This window comes from Helianthus annuus, chromosome 17 (assembly GCF_002127325.2).
Source record: "Helianthus annuus cultivar XRQ/B chromosome 17, HanXRQr2.0-SUNRISE, whole genome shotgun sequence".
Classification (NCBI taxonomy): domain Eukaryota; kingdom Viridiplantae; phylum Streptophyta; class Magnoliopsida; order Asterales; family Asteraceae; genus Helianthus; species Helianthus annuus.
The window spans coordinates 179231069-179256424 of NC_035449.2; the positions used below are offsets into that span (position 1 = coordinate 179231069).

General features: G+C 35.4%; 3 protein-coding genes across 3 annotated transcripts; 1 reads left to right on the plus strand and 2 right to left on the minus strand.

Annotated features, from left to right (window-relative positions):
• The first annotated feature begins 402 nt into the window (after positions 1 to 402).
• LOC118488949 (glucan endo-1,3-beta-glucosidase 3-like) lies at positions 403 to 5319 on the plus strand. Its single transcript, XM_035986400.1, has 4 exons — positions 403 to 571; positions 2973 to 4226; positions 4325 to 4352; positions 4986 to 5319. Exons 1-4 carry the CDS (start codon positions 502 to 504, stop codon positions 5137 to 5139), a joined length of 1506 nt encoding a protein of 501 aa, XP_035842293.1. The 5' UTR covers positions 403 to 501; the 3' UTR covers positions 5140 to 5319.
• Positions 5320 to 6020: 701 nt separating this feature from the next.
• On the minus strand, positions 6021 to 8466 carry LOC118488950 (F-box protein SKIP28-like). The gene is made up of 2 exons (XM_035986401.1): positions 8021 to 8466; positions 6021 to 6556 (listed from the first exon to the last, which is right to left on the minus strand). Exons 1-2 carry the CDS (start codon positions 8381 to 8383, stop codon positions 6047 to 6049), a joined length of 873 nt encoding a protein of 290 aa, XP_035842294.1. The 5' UTR covers positions 8384 to 8466; the 3' UTR covers positions 6021 to 6046.
• Positions 8467 to 22799: 14333 nt separating this feature from the next.
• Positions 22800 to 25022, minus strand: LOC110925562 (F-box protein SKIP28). The gene is made up of 2 exons (XM_022169490.2): positions 24641 to 25022; positions 22800 to 23288 (listed from the first exon to the last, which is right to left on the minus strand). The coding sequence occupies exons 1-2, from the start codon at positions 24956 to 24958 to the stop codon at positions 22842 to 22844; spliced, it is 765 nt and encodes a 254-aa protein (XP_022025182.1). The 5' UTR covers positions 24959 to 25022; the 3' UTR covers positions 22800 to 22841.
• Between the last annotated feature and the right edge of the window lie 334 nt (positions 25023 to 25356).

Here is a 25356-nt window from a genome sequence, read left to right on the forward strand (position 1 = left end):
GGCAGAGACGATTGAGATTCACACGATTGATTGCTAGGGAGGAGTTATGTACCAAAATTCTCCAAGCGTCTTTAATTTTTGGACCATGTTCAAGTTTAGCCCCTCTAAATGGCTTGTTATATCTTGTATATGAAGAGAGTAGGGGTAGAGTTGGAAGAAAATGGTAAAAAATTAGGTATTTAAACTTGACTTTTCGGCTGACATCTTAAAATTTTTAAGGAAATTACTTTTTTGTACATGGGAGATGTATTATATAGTATTATAGATTATAGATTATAGATAATAAGAAAATTAATTAGTGACATTTATTTAGTAATCCAATAGCCGAAATAAAATTAGGACGGTGGGAGCAATTGAGTAAGATCCAAAAATCTGAATTAAATATACATCCTCAAAAAAAAAAAAAAAAAGTCCCATACTCTCTCTCTAGGTCCTTCTTCCACCCTCACTTTCTCTCTCTACAATCGTGAGAGCAGAGTGTCTGTCTTCAAGCACACTTCAATGGCGTATTGGAGACTAATGGCGGCTGTCTTCATCCACCTTCTACCTCTAGCTGCCATGGCTGACCAAGGTCAACGACCCATTTCTTTCTCTCTTTAATCTTTCATTTATTTCTGCAAATCTTTACTCCGAACTAAAATATTTATTATATGTATATTATATGGTTTTTGGGGTTGAAGATTGGGGTAGAAATTATGAACCCAGTAAACGCATTGTTCTTGTTCTTTTCTTTTCAAATTAGTAGGCTTTTTCTTTTCTTTTTTTTTTTTTTAATTTTTTTTTGAGTTAAATGCCATTTTAGTCTCTGGTTTGGCACATCATTTTGTCAGTTTGGGCCAAATGTTTCATTTTCTGTGGGTACAAAAATGTTTCATCGTTGCCATTTTAGTCCACCGGTTAACTTTATCAATTTATTCTGTTAAGGAGAAGAATAATTTGGTCATTTTATATGTAATTCTGTTAACTAGAAGGACAATTCGTCCATATAAAAGGACCGAATTGCGCTTCTCGTTAACAGAAAAAATGGATAAAGTTAACTCAATATACTAAAATAAAATGGCAACGGTGAAACCTTTTTAAACCCACAAACAAAAATTAAACATTTGAACTAAACTAGTGAAATGGCTCAAACCAAATAGACTAAAATGAGATTTAACTATGTTTTTTTTTAGAAAAAAGAAATATATGGGTTTCACATGTATGGATGCACACATATTTGAATTTTGTATTTTACACCTTAAAAGACACCTTTTAAATCAACATTTTTCACTTTAAAGTGGAGAAAGTTGGTTATATTACTACTTAATTTTAAAACATTTTAGAGTTAAATAAATAAATAATCTACTTTATGATTATAATGTTGAAAATCTATTAAATGTGTTGTTTTTGTGATTTTGTGTTACATATAATATACTTTTGCATCTTTTTAGTAGTTTTAGACTAAAATAACAGTTTTTTTAGATACCCTTTGGATATTATGTAATTTTTTTTTTCACAATAATTAATCTTATTATATTAAGTTTGGTTGTAACTGGAGTTTATAGAGTCAAAGATTATATATATATATATTTTTTTGAATTTTTTTTACATATTTAATCTTTGACTCTTTTTAATTCTTATTATATCTAACAAACGCTTACATGGCATTATAGCCTAGTGGTATCTTGGTGGTGGGATAAGGCTTATGACCATTAGGTCATGGGTTCGATTCCCACAAAGGGGGTTTTTCCCAGATTTATTGGGTTTCCTCCTGAATTGGTGTATAGGCATTATTGCCTAGTGGAGATGGATATGATCGGGTGGTTCTGCTGGTGGCACGATGATACTCCAGTGGTCCGTCAGTGATCCAAATTTGCCGTTCAAAAAAAAAAAAAATATCTAACAAACGCTTTGTATAAGTATATTATGTGATCTCACAGTGCTGAACTTAAAATTGGTTTGCATCAAACTCTATTTATGGATCCTGATTTTTCATATACTTTTCTTTAATGCAAATTAGTTAAGTTTTGATTTTTACTCTTCTAAAAAAGAAAGTTCTTGATTTTATATTCTTTTTGTTGATTCTTTTTATAACTTTCTAGAATACAACAATGGAAATACAACTCATACATGCTTTATATTTCTGTTGTTTTCTTTCCCTTTTCCATAAATCATATCAATTTGATTTTTGAATATAAAAGTAGGAATAAGAGGCCTAGTTAAGATTCCATTTGGGTCCATCCAGGTCAACTTTCAAGGGCATTATTGTCATTTTCTTTGCTTGTACAGACATAAGATCTCACTATCTCAGTGCATGTTTTTTCATATAAAATTCATATCTGTCCTTTAAAATCTTCCATTCATTATAAAACTGTTTTTAAGTATAAAAAAAAAAACAACAACAAACTTTCCTAAATTATTATCAACAACATTTTTAAATACTTGACAACATCACTTCATTATTTTAAACTATAGAATAAAATATTTAGAGTAAAATGTCATTTTCGTCCATGAGGTTTAGCCAGTTTTTGCGACATTCGTCTATACGTTTGTTTTTTCGCATTTGGATCTAAAAGGTTTGAAATCTTGCCATTTTCATCTGGCTTGTTAACTCCATCCATTTTTCTTCGTTAAGTCTGGGGTATTTCTGTTTTTTTTGTTAAGTTAAAGGGCGATTCGGTCTTTTCAAGGGTAGTCGGTCTTTTTACATACGGTGAAAAAGACCAAATTGCCCTTTAAGTTGGCACGCAAGACGAAAATACCTCTGACTTAACGGAGAAAATGGATGGAGTTAATGAGCCGGATGAAAATGACAAAATTTCAAACCTTTTGGGTCTAGATGCTGAAAAACAAACCTTTGGACGAAAGTCGCAAAATTGGACAAATCTCAGAGACGAAAATGACATTTTACTTTACAAGTTTTATCAGTTTAGTAAAATATGTATCGTAAAATGACTAAAATACCTTTAAACTAAAATCGCTTTCTGTTTCAGATGCTTTTGTAGGTGTGAACATAGGCACCGCCCTATCCGACATGCCAAACCCGACCCAAGTGGTGGCACTTCTCAAAGCCCAGCAAATACGCCACGTCAGACTCTACGATGCTGACTCAGCAATGCTGACCGCACTCAGCGGCACCGGAATCCGTGTCACCGTCTCCGTCCCAAACAACCAGCTCCTCGCCATCGGCCAGTCCAACGCCACTGCCGCCAACTGGGTGACGCGTAACATCCTCAACCACGTCCCCGCCACCAACATCACCGCCATATTGGTCGGGTCCCAAGTCCTCACCACCATCCCCAACGCTGCCCCGGTTTTAGTCTCCGCCATGAAGTACATCCACGCCGCCCTCATCGCCGCCCGCCTCGACTCCCATATCAAAGTCTCGACTGCACACTCGTCATCGATCATCCTCGACTCGTTTCCGCCGTCACAAGCGTTCTTTAACCGTACATGGGAACCGGTCATGGTCCCGTTACTTGAGTTCCTCCAGTCCACCGGATCATACCTCATGCTTAACGTCTACCCGTATTACGATTACGTTCAATCGCAAGGCGCGATCCCGTTAGATTATGCGTTGTTTCGCCCTCTTCCTCCAAATAAAGAGGCGATCGACTCCAACACGCTGCTACATTACACGAACGTTTTCGATGCGGTAGTCGACGCTGCGTATTTCGCAATGTCGTATTTGAACTTCACGAACATCCCCGTGGTGGTGACCGAATCTGGGTGGCCTTCGAAAGGCGATTCGGACGAACCCGATGCGACACTCGATAACGCGAATACTTATAATAGCAACTTGATCAAGCATGTTTTAAACAACACCGGGACCCCGAAACACCCTGGGGTGGCGGTGAGTACGTTTATTTACGAGCTTTATAACGAAGATTCGAGGTCGGGTGCGGTGTCCGAGAAGAACTGGGGGCTTTTTGATGCGAACGGGATGCCTATTTACGTGTTGCATTTAACGGGCTCGGGGAGCATGTTGGCTAATGACACGACGAACCAGACTTATTGCGTGGCTCGGGAAGGTGTGGACCGGAAGATGTTGCAAGCGGCTTTGGATTGGGCTTGTGGACCGGGGAAGGTTGACTGTTCGGCTATGGTTCAGGGTGCGGCTTGTTATGAACCGGATACGGTTGCTGCACACGCGACTTACGCTTTTGATGCTTATTATCATAGAATGGCTATGGCTGAGGGGACTTGTGATTTTAATGGGGTGGCTACTGTTACTACTACTGATCCGAGTAAGTTCGGTTTACGTGCATTAAGGGTTGTACTTTGTGCTTGTAATGTTGTACATTTCGGTTTAACGTGTTGGTTGGTTTATTTTTTCTGTTTGCAGGTCATGGTAGGTGTATCTTTCCAGGAAGGTAAAAATCTGAAATAATCTAACATGATGCACTTTTGTTTCATGATTGTTTGGTTTGTGGCGTTTATGGTGCGGTTCAGCTGGTTTTGACGAAAATTTTCAGTTGACTGCCATTTTCGTGCCTGTGGTTTGTCCAATTATATCAATTCATGCCAAATTCCAAATTGGTTTCATTTCTGTCCCTAACATTCTTGAAACATGCTAATTTAATCCAAAAAGTTAACGGTCGTTAACTTTGAATGTTAATGAGGGGTAAAAAGGTAATTTTCCACTTTTATTTTCAAAGTAGAAAATTTTGAAATTACCTTTTTACCCCTCATTTAACAGTCAAAGTTAACGGCCGTTAACTTTTTGGATTAAACTGACATGTTTTAAGAATGCCAGGGACGAAACTGATATAGATTTGAAATCTGGCCTGAACTGGCATATATGAACAAACCACAGGGACGAAACTAACAGTTAACGCTAATATTTATTTTATCATTAAAAAAACAAGTTGTTTTGTGTCAACTGTCAAGATGATTTTACCTTCTTCTGACAAAGAGTCAAACTTTTGACTTCTAAGTCCTAACATCAAAAGTCAAAATTTACATCAAGCATTTCAATTAATCTTTTTTTTTGTGTGTGTATGCAGTAAGGGGAGTAATGGAACTTTCATAAATGGTACATTTCTGGACCCATCTTCGAATTCAACTTCATCAAGTAGCTCGTTACCTTTTATCACCCACGATTCAGTTTCTATTATGAGAATTTTCATGGTGTTACTCTCAAGTGTGGTATTATTGTAAATTGTCACTAAACGCTCGGTTCTTGATTACTCGATTTTGATCCACCTCAAGAAGTGGGGTGGAATTTAGGTTTGTGGTCGAGGTGGATTCGTTTGTAAAATTTTATCCGTAGAAACAAGCGGATCGAAAATTTGTTCTTCGTAATCCATCATTCTTTAAATGGAGTGTTCATAGTTTTATGGTTACGCCTTTTTTATTTCGATACATACTAGGTGAACCTGAGCTCGTTAAAGCTCAAGCTTACTTGTTTCGAGCTCTATATCTCTAAGGCCGGTCCGTTTCGTATTTACCAAGTAATGATCTATTTTATTCATTACATATGGTTACTTTTATGCATATATTTTTAATTCTAGTTTTTTATATATTAAAACAAAATTAAAGTAATTATGTCATAATTTTGTATATAATAATATACACTATGTAAATATATATTTATTGTATAAAACATTCAAGTTCTTGATTAATCCGTTTATAATCTCGATAATTTGTTTTAGTTGTTTTTTAATAAGTAGGAAATTGCAGAATAGCAGTAGGTAAACGGGCAACAAGTTGCGCCGCAACCCCCTTTTGAATTGGAAAACCAATCCTACTTAAAACAAAGCTCTGATTCTTCGGCTCGATATGTGAAGCCTGTGAGCTTAGTCCAAGTCTGTATAAAATAAAAATTATTTCGCTTAGGCTTGTGAGCTTAGTCGGGCTCGACATGTGAAGCCTGTACTTGTGCCCATTTATTAAATGAGCTTTAATTTGGGCTTGAGTTCGTTCTTGGGCTTGTTTATGCCGGGTCATTTCACAACTTTAAATAAACAACCAATCTCAAGTAGCTTAGAGATGATAACAAATGATATGGTTAGTTTACGCACCTGCTAAAAAAGGGAAAATACAACAATATTTACCTATTTTTCATTCAATTTTCAATAATCTTCATGTAACAAGCCTCACATACAAAACCAGAGGACCCTGGGACAGCACGTTGCTTATAAGCATGCTTATTACAATAAGGCTTGTTACAAAAATTACATTTTGGTAAACTAATCCAACAACCTTCACATAACATATCTTCACAAGCTACTTCAATTTCTTCATCATCAAACCCGATGCATATTCGGCACTCTTCACACCTTAAAACGCAAAACTTACACCCTCGACAACTACCCGTTGTCCGTTTTCTATCACATGTTTCCGAAGGACAATCATACACCATTCTCGGTTCATCACATTTTGGGCAAATTTCAACATCAATGGAAGAAGAGTCGTCCGATTTTAGCAAGAAATGGAGTGTTTGAAGGTGTTCTTTGGTGACATTGGAGATGCCGTTTATCTTTAGCGTCTTTACAGTGGTGTTGTGTTGATTTAATGTTGTCACTGCTCTAATAATCCCTTCCGCGGTTATGCCCGTGCATTGAGGCAGATGCAACTGAAAAGTATTTGAGTTTTTAAGTGATATTTTCAAGGTTTAGAACATATAGCAGTGACGGATTCAGGAATTTTTTTCCAAGGGTTCCTTGTGGTAGTTTTTTACTACTTTTTTTTTAAATCATACACGGTTTCCACTATCTTTTTCCAAACCAAGGGGGTTTCCGAGAACCCCCAAAACCCCCTAGATCCGCCCCTGAGTAAAAGCTAAATGAAACTTGAGGTAATATCGTTAGAAATATAGTTAATTCAAAGTTGCACCTTTTAAATAATGAGTTAATGACTACTTTTAAATAAAAATAAGAAGAGAAAATCATGAAAAGTACCATTTTCCATGATAGTTATATACTTTAGTAACGAGATACAAGCTAATCTTGTGAATTACTCTATTTCATGTTCGTATATCATCACAATTATTTTGAAATGTACAAACATGGCATATCTTTCAAGAAAATACATTACACATGACAAAAATTTTGTAAGTAAAACAGGTAAAAGTACTTTACTTTTGTACATTTCAAGACATTTTTTATTATATAGGATTAAGGTAAAATGAAAACTCATGTGAGTTGTGAGAACTTAAAGAACCCGGTCTTACAAAATGTGTTTTTTTTTTATTTTTTTACCAAAAATCCTAAAAAAACTCAACTTTTCCAAAAAAAAAAACTTTTTTTTTTCATTTACATCAGCCGTAAATGCTGTAAAAATTGATGTCCGACATCAGCTTTTTACAGCAGCGGTAAGGGGCCGAAAACACCACTTCGATTTTTTACGGCCGTCTTTGTAACATTTTAATCTAGGAGTGTGAAAAAATGGAGGCAAAACTCTCACGGAAGCCAGTTCTCTAAGTTATCACAACTCGTAGGAGTTTTCCCTTTATCCGAATCCATATACAAAATAACTATATATTTTATGGCTACAATTAGAGGTGTACAAATCAGTTTTTTTCAAAAACCGGTTTCGGTTATTAACCGGTTTCGGTTTTTTCACTCAAAATAAAAACCGGTTTTTTTTTATAATCGGTTCCGGTTACTAACCAGTTTTTGAGGTCCAAAACAATAACCGATATAACCGGTTGAGACCGGTTTTTAACCGGTTTTCCCAAAAAAAAACCGGTTTTTTTACCGGTTTTAACCGGTTTTTTAATAACCGGTTCGGTTAATAACCGGTTTTTGAAGTCAAGAATAGTAACCGGTATAAAAACCGGCGGTTAAAAAAAACCGGTTATGAAAAAACCGGTTAAAAAAAAACCGGTTTCGGTTTTTTTTTTCCGGTTTAGGTTCTAAAACCAGTTTTTTTGTACACCTCTAGCTACAATTGTTAAAACTTATCAGGAATGAACATTGACATAATTCTCGTTTACCTTTTTCAACCACATCAATCAATTTGAAACAACATACTCAAAACACACACAAAAAATGGTAATTTAAATCAAAATTCATGATGATGAAGTTAATTGCCATACCTTGTTAATACCAGGATTATTAGCTACAACATTTAGGAGACCATCATCTGTAATCATGCCACAGTTAACAAGAACCAAACTTCTAAGCCTACCCATCGCCTTCAAAGTAATCTTCGTCAAAACTTCATTGGAAACCCGTGATCGTCGAACCTTATCATCTACTACTATGTTCAACCATGGCAAGATATCATTGTTCAAAGCATCATTGAAGGATTTGCATGTTTGAGCCATGGCAAGAAGCTCAAAAAGTGGAAGATAAGGTAATACGAGGTACAAAGATTCATGAGGTTGTCCTATGTTTGATGAATCTTGATTCATTTGATGTTGTTTGTGGGTTGTTTCATGTGAAATCTCCGTGTTCATGGCTGCAAAATGGTTTAACAAAGTTGAATGGTTGTTTGTTGTCCAAGATAGGAGTAGGTTGTGGCCAAGGTTTGATATAAGTTCAAGAGGTTGGTTTTGAGGCCTTCAAGTTTTCGATAATGTGAAATCTATACTTTAATATTTCTTTTTCCAAAACTGTAGAGAGTATTTAATTAATTAACTAGTTTATAGACCGCGTATTACACGAGTTTGTACAATATAAATGATATAGTTATATAATCCTTAAAAACTTTATATTATTAACGGTCTATGTTATTTAGTAACGAAACTTTTTATATACGAATTTCCATTATTACCATATAAAGGTTCACACAACTAACTTGAATTTATCACAAAAACTGACCCATCTTAATTAGTAATACTGAAAATACCATAATAGTCGTGTATTATAAAAGTTGAATACTGAAAAACATGTAATAAACAAATTTATATATTATTAATATGAATGAAATTGTGTATTGCGTTACATATAACAATGTATAAATAATAATAATTTTTATCATTGTGTATCTTTTAAATATAACATTTATTTAAAATAAATCTTTAAGACCTCAATTATGTTTACAAAATTCATTATTTAAGTTGTTCTTTTTCTCTTTATTAGTAAAAAGCCAATCTTATTGGTTTGACATATATTAGATTGTTATTCTTACTAATAATTGTTATGCGAAATTAATTAATAAATTGTATTTGTAAAGTGATGCTATAAGTTAAAGATTTATATATGATGAATGAATCTTTTCATTATTAAAGGTTATTGACTATGTAACAAATGAGTATAAAATGAAATTAAAATATATTTCTTAGCTCTATTAAATTGAAAACACATGATAAATCAATGTAGCTACAAATCTTAATATTATCTCATCTTCAAAAGGTTAAGTTCTCTCCGTCTATCATTTTAAAAGCGAGTTCAATAAAATTTTAGTCTTGTTGCGAGATAGTCCTTTGGTTAGTCACTCTTTTTTTGCTTTTATTTATATGTTAGAAAAACTCATATATTGGTTTTATAGATAATCTCAGATGTGGATAACAGTTTTTGTTTTTTTTTTCTTTTGTAATTTAAACTATTTTATTTTAAGAAGTACTAAAATCATAGTTTTAAATATTATAGATCATTTATGTATATTTTTTAATCATAAATTAGAAATAAATATTATTTATTATATATTATTAATGAATTATCATAAATTAGAATTAGATATTAATTATTATATATTATAAATGAATTAAAGATGAAAATGTCATGTGGCATTAATTTGAAGGATGTTAGAGGAGAAAATACCATGTGGCATTAGAAGTATTCTTTTATTAGTATTAGATTATTAAATCTTATATTATACTAGGTTTTTTTCAGTCGCGTGTTGCGGCGAAACTGAGCAAATGATAATGTAAAACAAACGTTATTTGAAAAATTAGAATGCTGTTTAGAAAGCCAAAACGTTATAATCGGTTCAGTTTAACATCGTATCATTTTACGATAGCAAATAAATACTTTATTTTTGAATATAAATTCGTTTTTAATAAAATTTATACTAATCGAGGGTAAAGTGTAAGCTCAACTACGTACTTAAGTTTTTAGAAATAAATTAACGAACATAATTTATTAAAGAAATATCAAATTAATTGATAAAGTAAAGGTAAATTAAAAAAAAAAGATGAAAATATTATGAAAAACAAAATAAATGATAAAGAACAAATATTATATTAAAAGTTAAAAATAAATGTTAAAAAATATTAATATAATAAAATATTAAAAAGCTATATATTATTTTAAAATTGAAATTACTATTCATCATCCTTCGAAAACTATATATATAATATAATATAATAGTTTGTTTTCATAATTTTATTTAACAATAACAATAATAATTGCTATATAAATGTGTATTAAATATATTAAATAAAATAATATAAATAATAATAGACCTAGTTAGGCTCGTAGACCCAGTAAAAATGAGTTCGAGCTCTTTTAATAAATGAGCTCCATATAAGCTTAAACTTCGAGTTTACAGATAGTCATGTTAGTTCTAAGTATTATCTAAGTATTCTAGAAGATATTTTAGTCAATGTATTTTGAATTCTCTTGTTTGGGTTAACCTAGATCAAGGAATCCATTTCCTATTTTCTTGTACCATTCATTGTATTTAACCCATTGTATTGTTACTGAAAATCATCGTTGAATCATACCATAGTTAACATGGTATTAGAGCAAAGTCTCTGAGCCATAACCTAGCCGCCAAAATGCCCTTCCCCATCGATCACAACCTCTTTTTCTCCTTAAACCTAGTTATTCAGTCTCACTATTATGATGGGAGGCAGAACCGAACCACTTAACCCACTTGCAATCTGTAGGATCGTTGTTGACCCTGAATGAGTCGATCAGAAGAGTTGATTATCTAATTCAAAGGCGGAATCAATGAATCAGACGCTCAAACTAAATATAATGCTTTCTCTTATTGATCTAACAACGTTTACAACCTGAAAGCAAATTGGCAGCACTTCGTTACAATTTTCAGAACCGTACCAAATGAATCAAACTGTGCACTATATATAGGTGTAGTAGGTTCGCTTATGTGAACGTTCATATGAGCGAACCTAGTTGCTAGATGGTTCGCTTTTATGGACAATGTCCATATAAGCGGACCTACTTGCTACTTCATGAACTTTCGCCTCTCGAACCTCATGCACTGGTTATTCTAACCTATCCTATTCTAATACATGATACAAGATGGAGTCAATAGACGTAGTGCACTAACAGACTCCCCCTCGGATATTGACGAAGTCTTCAGTGACCATTCTCTGTTATGACACCTCTTCAGTCTTGATCGTCTTGCCATCTCAATCAGATTGTAACAATGTAAGTATCCTTCAATCTTTCTCTTTAATCAGCTTCTCTCTTTAACTCATCAAAAATCTCATCACTGGCTCTATCAATCAACAGCTTCATCGTCAGTAGGCTCCCCCTCTCGTCAAGCTTCCGGGCTTTTAGGGATCGACACCTAGCTTTCCAGCTACAAGCTCATCCTTTCTTTCAGCTTGTCTTCAGACTCCCCCTCAGTCTTTGCTTTTGGGATCGAAGCCTGGACTTTTCCTGCAATCACTCATACACTTAATAAGTAACAACATTTTAAAATCATCAATCAAATCCTCTAATCTACTTCCCCTATCAACCAACTCAACAGATATGGCAACATTAAAGAATCCAACTCCCTCACAGTTTATCATCCAAGTCCAAATTAATGACCTTGGAGATATCACAAACTGTTTTTGAACTTTTCTAGAAATTTCAAGTTTCAAATTAATGAACTTGTTTTATTTTCAGAAACACAATCAACTTACTTAGATTTTGAAACTCAGCAACTCAGACATCGGTTGCCGAAAATAAAACAGAAATTAAAATCTTTTTGTATTTTCTGAAAATATAAAGCAGTAAAGAAATATGTACAAACATATTTACAAACAATATTTTTGTTTGAGTATGCGTCAGAGGATCATATCAGTTTTTGACAAGTCACAAGTACCGTTGAGCTTAGTTACACATTAAGAATTAAACAATTCACTTAGATTGTCGATATACTGATCCACTTAAATTTTCATACAAATTTCAAACTGATTCAGGATACGAATTAGATGTTTTAAGAACTTAAACTCATTCATGTGTCCCACCTCTTGAATATACTCCCGTATCCAGAATCTCAATATTCAGTCTTACAGGTGAGAATATTACAATGATATCTGTACATAAATTAGGTATGCGAGGACTGAGGGATCTCAGGTCGATACTTCCGTATGCGCAGAGAGATATCAGTTTCGACTTTTCGGTATGTCCCCTTTAGAGGATCTTTTAGCTACAATAGCAATGATTATCAATTTTATTGTCTAATCAGCTGAGGGCTTATGCTATGTTTCAAGCATTTGCGGAAAGCATTATCCGGGGACTAGGTCAGTACTTCCATACAGCAGAAGTCCCGGAATAATACCCCAGACATCATTGAGTATAAAAACCTAGTATATCAGAATACGAGACCTTTCAAACGAGATTTCAGGGGTTACCTATATATCCAAGTAGTGTTCCCCACGAAATAAGCAAGTTTGAATTTAGGTTTATATCCCGAAAAAGTTTACTAAGAGTATAAAAACCTATCGACATATCATCAGTGAGACTGTTTAATGCTTATTAATTCTTTACAATTCTTTAGCATACTGTAACTGTCTACTGATGTACTATCATTTCCTCTTTTTACACACAACTCAAAATTTTTTGAATTTTATCATGTTTTCGTATTTTTCAAATTTTCTAATGTTTTTGTATTTTCTAACAATTTTTCTCCCCCTAAAATGCAAAATCATTAAAAATTTGACAACCCGATACTGATAGCTTTGTCTCGCCATCCATGTTCTGCTAATCATGCACTGAATCATACTAAAAGCAGTAATTACCCCCATGATTTACAATACATTGATTTTTACAGTTTGAAAACCGTTTTTCAATCTGATGAATGTAATCATGTTTGTTCAGCCGTGAGGATTTCGGCGTATTCAATCAACACTCCCCCTTACAACAAACTATTTCCCCATTATGATTTCAAAACACTTAAGTTTGTTTTAATCAAAATGGTTTTTCCGGAAAAGTAGTTTGCTTTCCAACCATTTGAAGGTTAGGGGTTTACATCATCATCTTGTAATTTTAACAATATAAGATCAATTTTCACAAACACTTGTAGAAAATCAAGTACAAATTAATGTCCTTGATTACCCACTAGTAGATCGAAATATCACAGTTACCATCCTGTGAATTTCTCAAGAAAAATGCCGATACCTGCTTCACACTTACCAACCGGGAAGCTCCGGCAAGTCAGAAATTCAACCAACCAATTTTGACACCCAAGCCTGACCAGTCTTAGGCGTATTTTGAGCTTTTCTCTTTTCTTCATAAAATTCTTTTACTCCTTTTTCCTTACCATCAGCCATCTTACTAAAAATATGTTTAACATTGCTATTAAACATTTTTCCAGTATCAATACCTTTTGATTTTCGGTTCGCGGCTTGTAATGGTGGAAATCCTTATCATTCATTAAAGGAATTGTTTCTTCCTTTTTTACCTCAAGTTGTGGCTCTTCTGATTTTGTGGAATCAGATTCATTGCCCAAGTGTGGCTTGTCTGACTTTGATCTGTCAGATTCATCGCCGACACTTTTCTTTTTCTCCTTTTTCTCTTTTCTCCTCAAATTTGTATCTGATGAAACCGTCTTGCTTGACTTTGCAATCGAGTGAATCGTTTCATCAGAACTTTTATTTGAACCAACTGGTGAACCCGAGGACAAGATTCTTTCCAAATACTCTCGTGCTTTCTTCCTCTTTTTCCTCAGTCTGTCTTTTTGCCCCTGCGAAAGTTTTACTTTAGTTTCCTGAACTTTAGGTTTTTGAACCTTCTGTTCTTTGGGCTTGACATTGACTGGTTTCTTCACCATTTTCTGAGATTCAACCCTCGATCTTCTCATCGAACTCCTTGGGCAATCTCTGGCAATATGTCCTCTGATATGACATTCATAGCACCGTCTTGTTTCATAATTCCAATTTTGACAATTAACAGCAATGTGTCCTCTAACACCACAGGTGTAGCACACTCTGTTATCATACCATTCACTTCTTTCAGTCCAAACCTTCAAATCATAACATTGTTTGGCTTGGTTATACTCATTTCTCCTCTTCAATGCTGGATTTGTCTTTTGAGCACCGTGGTCAAACCTGCACCACTTATTACCAACACTTTGTGAGTTTTCATTTTTAAATTTTTGTGATTTTTGAAAATGATTGGATGACTTATCTGATGAGCTTTTATTTTCCTTTTTAGAATTTTTCAAATTTTTATCTTTTTGTTTCTGTTCTGCATTCTTCTTAACAGGTTTTTACTTTGAGCATTCACCTATTTCAGTAGATTGCAAAACAGTATTTTGAAATTTTTCTTGTAAATCTAAAAATATTTTTCTTTTCTTTTCTTTTTCATCATCAGATATTTCATCACAATCTTCAATTTTGACTTTGTCAAAATTTGTGACATTGTCACTTACTGGAACAGAGTTGATTGGTTTTGGACAGGGAAAATTCAACCTATCTGATGAAGTCACAAAACCTTTCAACTTCTTTTCAAGTTCACCAATCTTGTTTCTTGAATATTCAGCTTCGTTTTCAAGCCGAGATATTCTTTCAAGATGTAACTTGATTAATTTTTCATTTTCAATTTTAACATTTTCAAGCACAAATTTTTCATTTTCCAAAACTTTTAATTGTTCTTGAAGTCTTGTTTCATTTTCTTTCAAATTCTTGTTCTCGAGTTTTATCCAGAAATCTTCACTTTCTGAAGATTTTCTTTTGCTTTCAAAGTCTTTTTCTTTTTCTTTCAAAATTTTGTTTTCTGATGATAAACTGTTCAAATCATTTAACAGTTTATCATTCTCAGATTTTAGCTTTTCACAACTCAAGCGTAACTCCAGAATCTGTTTATTATCGGCCTTTTTGCTATCATCATCATACTCTTCATCAGATGAGCATGAATGATAAAAAACTGGAGCTCTTTCTGAAATATCTTCTGAAACTTCTTCATCTTTTTCAGATTTAACTTCCAAACTCTTTTCAGTTTTATCTGCATCAGCTTTGACTTCCTCTAAAGCTTTCTTTTTCAAATCTTCAACCATCTTTTTCACCTTTTCTTCTGTTCTCTTTTTCAATTCTACCACCTTCGGTAGACTTGCTAAACAAACTTCTCTTATCTTTTTCTCCAAATCCGGTAAATACTCTTTATCAGATAACCTTCGTGTGTTGAAAGTACGCTCACTAGGAAACAAATTGGTTACAGCATCAAAATCCACTTTTGACAGATCTACTACTGGATTACCCTGTGGATCCATGTAACACTCCAACTCTTGGCTCTTTGTGCTTCTTGAAATGGTTCATTCAACTTTCTAATTTCCCATCTTGCACTGTCTCTTCGCCACCAGGCATCATGATCAACATTAGCCATGTCTTGAAATTCTGGAAATACTTGGGCGAAATTAGATTGCACTAATGAGCGAAACTCAAGTTGACCGAATGAGCGAACCAACAACTTTGACTAAATGAGCGAAACTGTTGGACAGATAAGCGAACCCTATTTGAACTGAATAAGCGGACCTCTTATTGGACCAAATAAGCGGATCCTTGATGACAAATAAACGGACCAGGTTATGTCTGGATGAGCGAACCTGGTAAGTTTCTGTTCGAGCGGATCTACACGTTCAAATAAGCGGACCTAAAAGTTTGTTCGAGCGAATCTATGTGTCTTTGAAGCGAACCCTTGACAAATGATCACACACAAGCGAACCTATCAAAGTAATTTGGAGCGGATCTAGCTTGTTCGAGCGGATCTACTCAAACTGTGACACAATAAGCAAACCTCTGAAGCGGATCTATGTAATTTGGAGCGAAACTAGTGTCACAAAAGCGAATCTTTCGAGCGAACCTATCTACTGTCCGAAAAAGCGGATCTATGTTTTAACTAGTTTTCACCATGTTTTAGTCCGAATTTTATCCTGAAACTTTCAAGGATTTGTTATTATCCACTAATACACATTCTGTGAAAAATTTGTCCAATTTTAACCGTGGAAACTTGTCCAAATCGAAAAAGAAGGTGTAGAAGACAGAAAACGGATCCAATTTGAGCTAAACTCTTTCTCCTGAGCTCTGATACCACTTGTAGGATCGTTGTTGACCCTGAATGTGTCGATCAGAAGAGTTGATTATCTAATTCAAAGGCGGAATCAATGAATCAGACGCTCAAACTAAATATAATGCTTTCTTTTATTGATCTAACAACGTTTACAACCTGAAAGCAAATTGGCAGCACTTCGTTACAATTTTCAGAACCGTACCAAATGAATCAAACTGTGCACTATATATAGGTGTAGTAGGTTCGCTTATGTGAACGTTCATATGAGCGAACCTAGTTGCTAGATGGTTCGCTTTTATGGACAATGTCCATATAAGCGGACCTACTTGCTACTTCATGAACTTTCGCCTCTCGAACCTCGTGCACTGGTTATTCTAACCTATCCTATTCTAATACATGATACAAGACGAAGTCAATAGACGTAGTGCACTAACACAATCAAGCCTCTTCATCTAGACTACATTATGATGGTCACCGGCATCTAACCAAAGGTCCGTGTTCTTGACGGAACGAAGGCCAACTATTCTTCATGGGTGAAATTGTTTCAGCTTTATGTTAGGGGCTATAAAGTGATGGTTCACATCGATGGTAGCGCTGCAGCCTTTGCGTGCTTGTTACTAAGGAAAATCTTTTCTAGTTTCAGCCAAGTTTATCGAGCCGAAGCCTTGGTGTCCAGAATTTGCTGTAAATAATCGTCCGATTCGCAGCTGTAAATCCATTGTGAGACCAGCGCGTCCAATTCTTTCCAGGTTGGGTATGTAGAATCGGTATCAGCCGGAGGAGGGGTATCATCGAGATGATTGAGCACCCGGTAAGCGGTCGCATGAATCTTAAATAATTTTATCCAGGCCGAGTAGGTCATCGTAGTGCCATCAAGGGTTCAGACTTTTGATTGAATATTGTTTACTGAATATGCCGAGTGTAAAGACGGGTTTGGGTTTGAATTGGATGAGGTCAGCACATCAGTTTTTGTCATGGCTTCTGATTATTATTTGCTTTGCTTTGCTGGATCGGAAAAAAAGGAAAAGAGGTAAGTGAGAAAAATTTTAGCCTCTCGTTCAACTTATAAGTGGAAAATATGATTTCACTATTGAAGGGTTATTGGCTGAGGGAATAATAAGTGGACTGCAAAAGAAAAGATATTATTGGTGAAGGATTAGTGGACGGCAGGGGAGAAGAAAAAGGAATAAGAATTGAACGGAAGAAAGTAATAGGTATTCAAACCGAGGCTCTGATACCATAAAAGTGTTTATGGTGAATGATTTTCTGTGTCTATTATTGATAATAACAATCCCTTTATATAGGGAGAGAATACAATCATAACCTACCTCTAATTAGGAAACACAATCACCATACAATTACATAAGATAATGACTATCTATACAAATAATAAATATCCTCTAAATATATCGGCTAAGAAACTGACTCTGCTTACGAGACATGATCAGAAATCGACGCAATCGTTCTACAATGGATCTACGGAACATTGTCTGACGACCTACTGGTACGTGTTTTACAAACTAAATCGACCTACTTTGTTGCCTGGACACACATCAAAACCATTTTTCTTAACAATAAAGGCTCAAGAGTGGCGACACTTGAGCATGAATTTAACAATCTCACGTTTAAAGTCATGCCATCTCTTGAGGCGTATTGTCGAAAACTCAAAGATCTGGGTGATCAGTTAAATGATGTGGATTGTCCGGTTAACGAGCAGAGGCTGGTCTTGTAACTCGTTCGCGGGTTGCCAATTGAAAATGACTTGGTTGGAGCGTACATCAACCAAAGTCTTCCACCTTGGGAAACTTCATGTTCCATGCTCCAACTTGAACACCAAAGGCAGTCGACTCATGAACATTTGTCACCTCCGACTGCCCTCAATGTTGTCTAAAATGTGCTAGCTTATGAACCAAACTCTGGCTAGAGAAGAAGAGGACAACATAGGCCCAATAACAACAATTACAATAGGCCTAAAAACAACAATAATAACAATGGCCCAAGAGGCCGTGGTCAAGCCCAACACCCTTCTAGAAAGGCCTAATAGAACCAAACCCTGATCTGAGAAAAAAAGGGATGGCATAGGCCTAATAGCAATAATCACAACAGGCCCTAAAACAACAATGTCCCAAGAGTTCATGGTCAAACACAACACCCTTTTAGACAGGCCTAACGAAACCATCACCACAATACCAATCAGGCCCCCTATTGGGCTTAGTAGACCCCATCACCTTGCCCTTTCCGGCCCAACCTAGTTGAGCCTAGCCCTGGTCCAGCTCAATTCCCTGTGGGCTGCTGCATCTCTTGGAGAGGGCCACCATAACCAAAGGTAACCGAAACCAAACAATGTTGGGCCTTCCGAAAACCAAGCCCATTTTGCAATTGTTGACCCTCTAGAGCCAACACCACTTGGAATGGCATTGCATGCTATATATTTTGACACTAAAGAGACGGCCAATGGTAGATGGATACGAGTGTTTTGGACTACTTAACCGATGACGAAGGTAAAATCACCAACTCATTGTTATCTTGTGATGTGTAAAATGTTTATATATTAATTAAAACACCAAATTAAAAACGTCAAACTAGCTTAATTGCGCACAATCGACAAGTGTACCAGTCATGATATAGTAAAGTCGGTAAGACCGAGTATCAATTCAAGGACACAATGGCACATCTCTCGATACTAAACCTCTATCGAGTTCTAGCCAGGGTAATTTTTAGTGGGTGTTCAGATTTCTATTAACTACTAAAAAAAACTAAGATTACAAATATGAAAGCAAAGCAAACAGATAATGAATTTAGGTGAATTCAGATGATGAGAAAAGCTACCTAGACAAGAATTATGTTAACTCATTTGGATAATTGGATTTGGCTATCGGGAGCTTAAAATACACTAATCTTGACATAAGACTGGCTGGCGGATCACTCTCCAAACAAGACGCAATCTAGTATCTAGGGAAGTGTGTGAACTCACCGATCTCGGATTCAGATCACCTCTCACTCCCTCTAAACTAAATGCAATGGTACCCTAATCTGGATATCCTCTCGATTCCACTTGAAACAATACATCCAGGAAGTGTAAAGGATGCAAGGGGTAGTAAATCTAACAGGTTTCTAACATAACAATAATCAAAGGCTAATAAAGGGTAACTCACTCTCGTGCAATTAAGTCCCAAACCACCTAATGACAAAGACTACCCAACAATCAATTACCTCTCGGTCTCTAGGATTGGTGAAACACTAAGTACATCTAAACTCTCAATCAAAGTTCCTACGGGATTCGATCTTAGAAAACCATAAACTAGTCACGAACACAAAGCAGGCAACCTAATACGTATCTATAACTGAAAGACATTAAATAAGGCACACATGGAATGAATAATTAATTATAAATTAGTACAAAGCATACAAACACATTAAAACTTGATTTTAGAATCACATTTTACCAAAACATTAAGCTAGATCACAATTAAACAAAATCGAAAAGTATGTATTAAACATTAACAATCATCGTACCTAGGCAGCTAAGCAAATCTTAGCCACTCATGTTCAAAAACGAAACAAAAGTAAATTCAAAGTATGTAAATTCAGAAAACATTGTCTAATAATTCAATTCAACAAACAAAAATCAAATTGTGACACTTTGGGGTTTCCCGAGTAATCTATGTATATTAACTATGCATGTACGTATAATATTAATTGGAAATTCATGAATTACCTTGACGTGTTATGTGATGCTTGTATTAAGTATGTGAGTATATAGATATATATTTTTGTATATTAGTGAGCCGAGACCGCAAGGTCGGACTCGAGACCACCCGGTCTCGAGTGACCCACATCAGTTGGGCCGCACCCTTGCGAGTCCACTTGAGAGCCCATTAGAGTGCATTACCATGGTATGGATATAAAACCCCTCACCCACCTTCTCTCTTACACTCTTACACTCTCTCCCTCACTAAAACCCTAACAACCAAGCACCACCTCTTCTATTATCTCTCGGATTCAAACCGGCAACCCTAGGATCCTCGGTTCAAGTTTGGAAAACCATCATTCGGAGGATCACCCATTCATACCCTCTAGCCGGTTAGTGCCTTCTTTAGATGCTTATTGCCAAAAACATGAGAAATTGTTGTTTATCTATAATGAAAGTGATTGTTTGATAAAAGATGGTTATTTGTTTATTAGATGATGCTTATGTGATGAATGATGCATATGGTTTTGATGGTTATCATACTAGCTTGACTTGTGAAATGTAGAAATGAATAAATGCCTTACAATATATGTGATTTTTTTGAATGAATATGTGATTCAAAATATGTGATTTTGAATGCATTTCTGGTTGGTGATCACTGTTTTGATGATTCAATGCAACATAGGAGGTTTTGTTAAAGGTTTGAAAACCCTAAATGATGAACAACTTGAATATGACATGAATATGCCTTGAATGTTTGAATGTGCTGTGTTTGATCCGTTTGAAATGAGAATTGGACAAGAAAACATGTTTGTGCATTGTGGTTGGATAGTACACAATATCATGAAGCTGCAATTCTATTGGATAGTACATTTGGATCAGGTTCTAGAAGGATTCTTGTGCACGTATCCGGGGTTGCGAGTCGAAACCCTCGGTTGCGACTCGAGATCACCTCATGACAACTCGAGACTGGACTCGAGACTTCTGAGGTTGCGACTCCCGACCAGCACCACTCGAGACCAAAACGTGATCACTCGAGATCTCTTGGTTGCGACTCGAGACCACGTGTTCTCGAGTCGAGACCGCCTTGTCTCGACTGGGCTGCCTACTATGGTTATTGGGCCACAACATGTTTTGTTTGGGCTACCTGTTTGACTGGACTATGTGTTGCTGAATTCTGTATGACTGTGCAAATATTAGGGCCGGCCCAATAACCCAACAGATAACTGTATGTATTCTGTGTGTTTATTACGTGTATCATATACATGATTACTTGTACCCCAACTTGACCTATATTGGTAACCATGCTAGGACGTGGTGACCAACGTGATTGACCGAGTAAATAATCTACCGAGCAACCCAAGGTGAGTTCACAACTTAAAGCATGCGTTCCCGGTGGTTTGGGAAACGGAACTAAAAACAACACTATCCCCTTGTGGGGGGATACAACTTACTTTTCTTCCCTTGTTATTGGGAACCTTTAAGTTAATTACTGTTTATATGGAATGCAACAAACAACACTAAACGAAACTCTATCACTTAAGTCCCTACTATTTAATACCGATTAGTCGCCGGGACCAGGCGAACGGGTTATTAGTTGATAGCGCTATTTAGGTCTTACCAACCTCACACCGTGCCCGTGTATGGGATCGGGAGTGAACTAATGGACTCAGGCATCCGTCAATGATGATAGAACATTGACATCGGGGCATTCTGCGGAAACGTACGGTTACCTAGTATTCGGTATTGGAAAAACAGTTTAGTCGCTTACTTTTGGGGTAGCTCCCCATGGCATGTATAAACGGATTAATTAACTGGTAAAACAAGTTTTTGACTGGACAACTAGTGAACTCGCTCAACATTATTGTTGACACCTTACTGCATGCTTTGTAGGTAACCAGTGACTCAGGAGCTCGCAGCTTGGGAACGTGTAGTGGTCGTTAAAACCCGCGTGTTGGGTTTTAATTATCTTGAACTATGAACCTGTCTTTAAAACTATTTGGATTATGCTTCCGCTGTTTATCTAAACTGATTATCGAACTTAAACTGTGATGTTTACTAACTACTTTGGTTGGTGAATAATTTTGCCATTAATCAATGCTCAGTATAATTGGTGGCTGGATCCTGGTCAGTCACGCCCTCAAGCGGATGATACTCCGCAGGTGGATTTTGGGGGTGTGACACAAATAAACAAAGTCTAACCCTAAAAGCTACAAACTTTAAGCCAAGTCTTCAACTTAATTATCCTCCTCTGATTTTCTCCAAAAATCGTCCTGCTCTTCTTAATATTCTTTTTTCCATATGTATGCCTCTCAATTCGTCAAGTGTATGTACGCATTCTTTTTATAATTCGAACAGTGTAATAATGGATGAATGATATAATGTATGGCGATGAAATGAAACCGAGGAGAACAAACAAGGACCATGTGAGATCCCTCAGTGATGATGGTGAATAGTCGTGGCAGTCTGTGTAGCAAGCGAGGGTGTGGTGGTTGGTTATAGGTTGTAGGAGGTGCAATAGGGTTAGATGGATAGTGGTAATCGGTGAGCGTAAGTGTTTTTGGTCGACGGTGGTGGGCATTGGTAGATAGAGATGAAAAGAGGTGATGGTGGGTGTGTTGTTGCAGGTGGAGGTAGACAGAGGTGATGGTGGGTAGTTGTAGACGGTGGTTGTTGGTAGTGGTGATGATGGTAGTGATGGTCGGAAGAACGGTGATGATGGTGGTTGTTTGACGACAAGAGAGAGATAGAGAGAGAGAGACGAAAGAGAAGAGAGAGAAAGATAGAGAGAATTGTGGGGGTGGGGTTGTTTTTTAATAGTAAGGGCATTTTTGTCATCTCACGTCCACTTAATTGAGAAAAGTAACCCCATCTACGTTAGGGACTATCCGAGAAACGAATACGCAAAAGTTAGGAACTATAGTTGTAATTTTAGAAAGATGGGGATTATAGGTGAAATCTCAACAAAGCATAGACACTATCCAGGCATTTTTCTCTTTGATTTTAATTTCACATATTTTAATGTATAAAATGTATAGCTAGCACATATAAAGCATAGTGATATAATAACAAGCCTCACATACAAAATTGGAGGACCCTGGTATAGCACAATACTTATAAGCATGCTTGTTACAATAAGGCTTGGTACAATAATCACATTTTGGCAACTTAATCCAACAATCTTCACATAACATATCTTCACAAGCTACTTCATTGTCTTCTTCATCAAGTCCCACACATTTTCCACACTCTTCACACCTTGAAACGCAATGTTTACACCCTTGACAACCACTAGTTCTTCCCACATCGATGGAAGAACAATCGTCTGCGTTTAGCAAAGAACGAAGTGTTTGAAGGTGTTCTTTTGTGATTTTGGAGATACCATTTATCTTTAGGGTCTTTAAGGTGACGTTGTGTTGATTTACTGTTGCCACTGCTTTGATAATCCCTTCTGGGGTTAAGCCCGTGCATTGAGGTACATGTAGCTGACAAGAATTGGAGGTTTTCAAAGTATATATTAGATTCTAGAACCATGTAAAACTGTAAAAGCTAAAGCTTGTAAACATGAGTTCAAATGACTAGAGTTGACAACTTTGGAGAATATGATGAAACTTGGGTCTATATTTTAGAAACCTACTTTATGTTCGCATACCATAACAGTATCTTGACATATATATACTTAAACTCATTTTCAAGAAAATATATTACATCTAACAATAACTTTTATGTGTAAGTTTTTGTAAGTTACAAGACACCTTTATAATCATACAAGAAATATATGTATCTATTATTAGATGCTTATAACCGAAAAAAACCCTGAAAACCGAGAAATTACTACCAACCAATTAAATTTTTTAATTTTTTAGTTATAAGGTTAGTATTGTAAAACAAAAACTTAGAAAGGCATATGTAGTTGCCGTTAAAAAAAGGAAGGTATATATAGATCGACGAGTTATAAATATGTAGCTCTGTACCTCGTCGATCTAGATATACCTTTTTTATATTAGCTTGTCGATCTAAATATACCTTTTTTTATTTGTGTGAAATTTAGTAACATTAAAAGAATAGAAAAAAAAGAGTTAAATGTCATTTTAATCCCTGTGGTTTGGACCAATTTGTCAGTTTAGTCCAAATGTTTCATTTTTCGCCTGTAGATCCAAAAAGGTTTCACCGTTGCCATTTTAGTCCACTGAGTTAACTTCATCCATTTTTTCTGTTAACGAGAGGGGCAATTCGGTCAATTTATATGGCAAAAAATGAAACCTTTGGACTAAACTGACAAAATGACCCAAACCACATGAACTAAAATGAAATTTAACTCGAAAAAAAATATTTTTTAAAATTGGGTTTTCAAAGTTTTTAACAATCTTTTAAGTTTTCTTATAATCACTTCTTTGTACAATCTAAGTTTTTTCCTAAACTAGTGTTGGTGGAAAAAATATTTTACCAAAATGATGTTTCTTAAAAAGGTATTTGATTTATTTAATAAAATGTTTAAAAAGTTTAATATGTTGGTTTAAAATGAAAAGATAAATACAAAATAAAAAAATATTAATTTGGTAAATAATTTTCAAAGAACATCATATTGATAAATATTTTTTTTCCACCAACACTATTTTAGAAAAAACTCTTACATGTATGTATAAATCTCTTCTCTCACTATATTTTTTCAGTGGATATTTCTTTAAAAAAAGGTTTTTGACCCTTATATCAATGCAAATTCTTGATACATTATTTTGCTTTTTCAACCTTGTCAATCAATTTGAAACAATATGTTCAAAACACTCATAAAAGAATTTAGTTTTAATAAAAAACCATGATGATGAAGAGACCATACCTTGTTAATACCAGGATTGTTAACAACAACATTTTGGAGGCCATCATCTGTAATCTTGCTACAGTTAACAAGAATCAAACTTCTAAGCCTACCCATTGCCTTGGAGGTGATCTTCATCAAAATTTCGTCGGTAACCCGCGATCCTCGAAGCTTATCATCCACTACTATGTTCAACCATGGCAAGATATCATTGTTCAAAGCATCATTGAAGGATTTGCATGTTTGAGCCATGGCAAGAAGCACAAAAAGTGGAAGATAAGGTAATACGAGGTACAAAGATTCATGAGGCAGTCCTTTGTTTGATGAACCTTGATCCATTTGATGGTGTTTGTGGGTTGCTTCATGTGAAGTGTGAACTCTCCATGTCGAAAGATGCTTAAATAAAGCTGGCTGGTTGTTTAAAATTATAAGAGAAATTGTTTTTAAAGTTAAAGAGTAAAGTGTAACATATGGGAATCTAATTCTTGAAACCTTCAAGCTTATGATATTGTCAAGCTTACCGATGTTTATTAGTTCTTAATGAGGCTCTTAATAGTTTAGACTTTTTACTGGTTTAACACTTAATGGTTTAGACTGTTTGTTTCGTGAGCAGATGTCTGAATGATTCGCCTCTGAATGGTTAAGCGTTATAATAAGTATAAATGGTTAAGACGTTTTATCTGAAGCGGTCAGACATTTGCCTCTAAACAATTAAGCATTATATTGGCTCTTAATGG

Bases quoted from the DNA above. Each gene is read 5' to 3' on its own strand.
- LOC118488949 (XM_035986400.1), top strand. From the start codon at position 502: ATGGCGTATTGGAGACTAATGGCGGCTGTCTTCATCCACCTTCTACCT. The intron at 572-2,972 runs GTCAACGACCCA...TTTCTGTTTCAG, and splicing joins AGCTGCCATGGCTGACCAAG to ATGCTTTTGTAGGTGTGAAC. The intron at 4,227-4,324 runs GTAAGTTCGGTT...TTCTGTTTGCAG, and splicing joins TGTTACTACTACTGATCCGA to GTCATGGTAGGTGTATCTTT.
- LOC118488950 (XM_035986401.1), bottom strand. From the start codon at position 8,383: ATGAACACGGAGATTTCACATGAAACAACCCACAAACAACATCAAATG. The intron at 6,557-8,020 runs GTATGGCAATTA...AATACTTTTCAG, and splicing joins ATAATCCTGGTATTAACAAG to TTGCATCTGCCTCAATGCAC.
- LOC110925562 (XM_022169490.2), bottom strand. From the start codon at position 24,958: ATGGATCAAGGTTCATCAAACAAAGGACTGCCTCATGAATCTTTGTAC. The intron at 23,289-24,640 runs GTATGGTCTCTT...AATTCTTGTCAG, and splicing joins ACAATCCTGGTATTAACAAG to CTACATGTACCTCAATGCAC.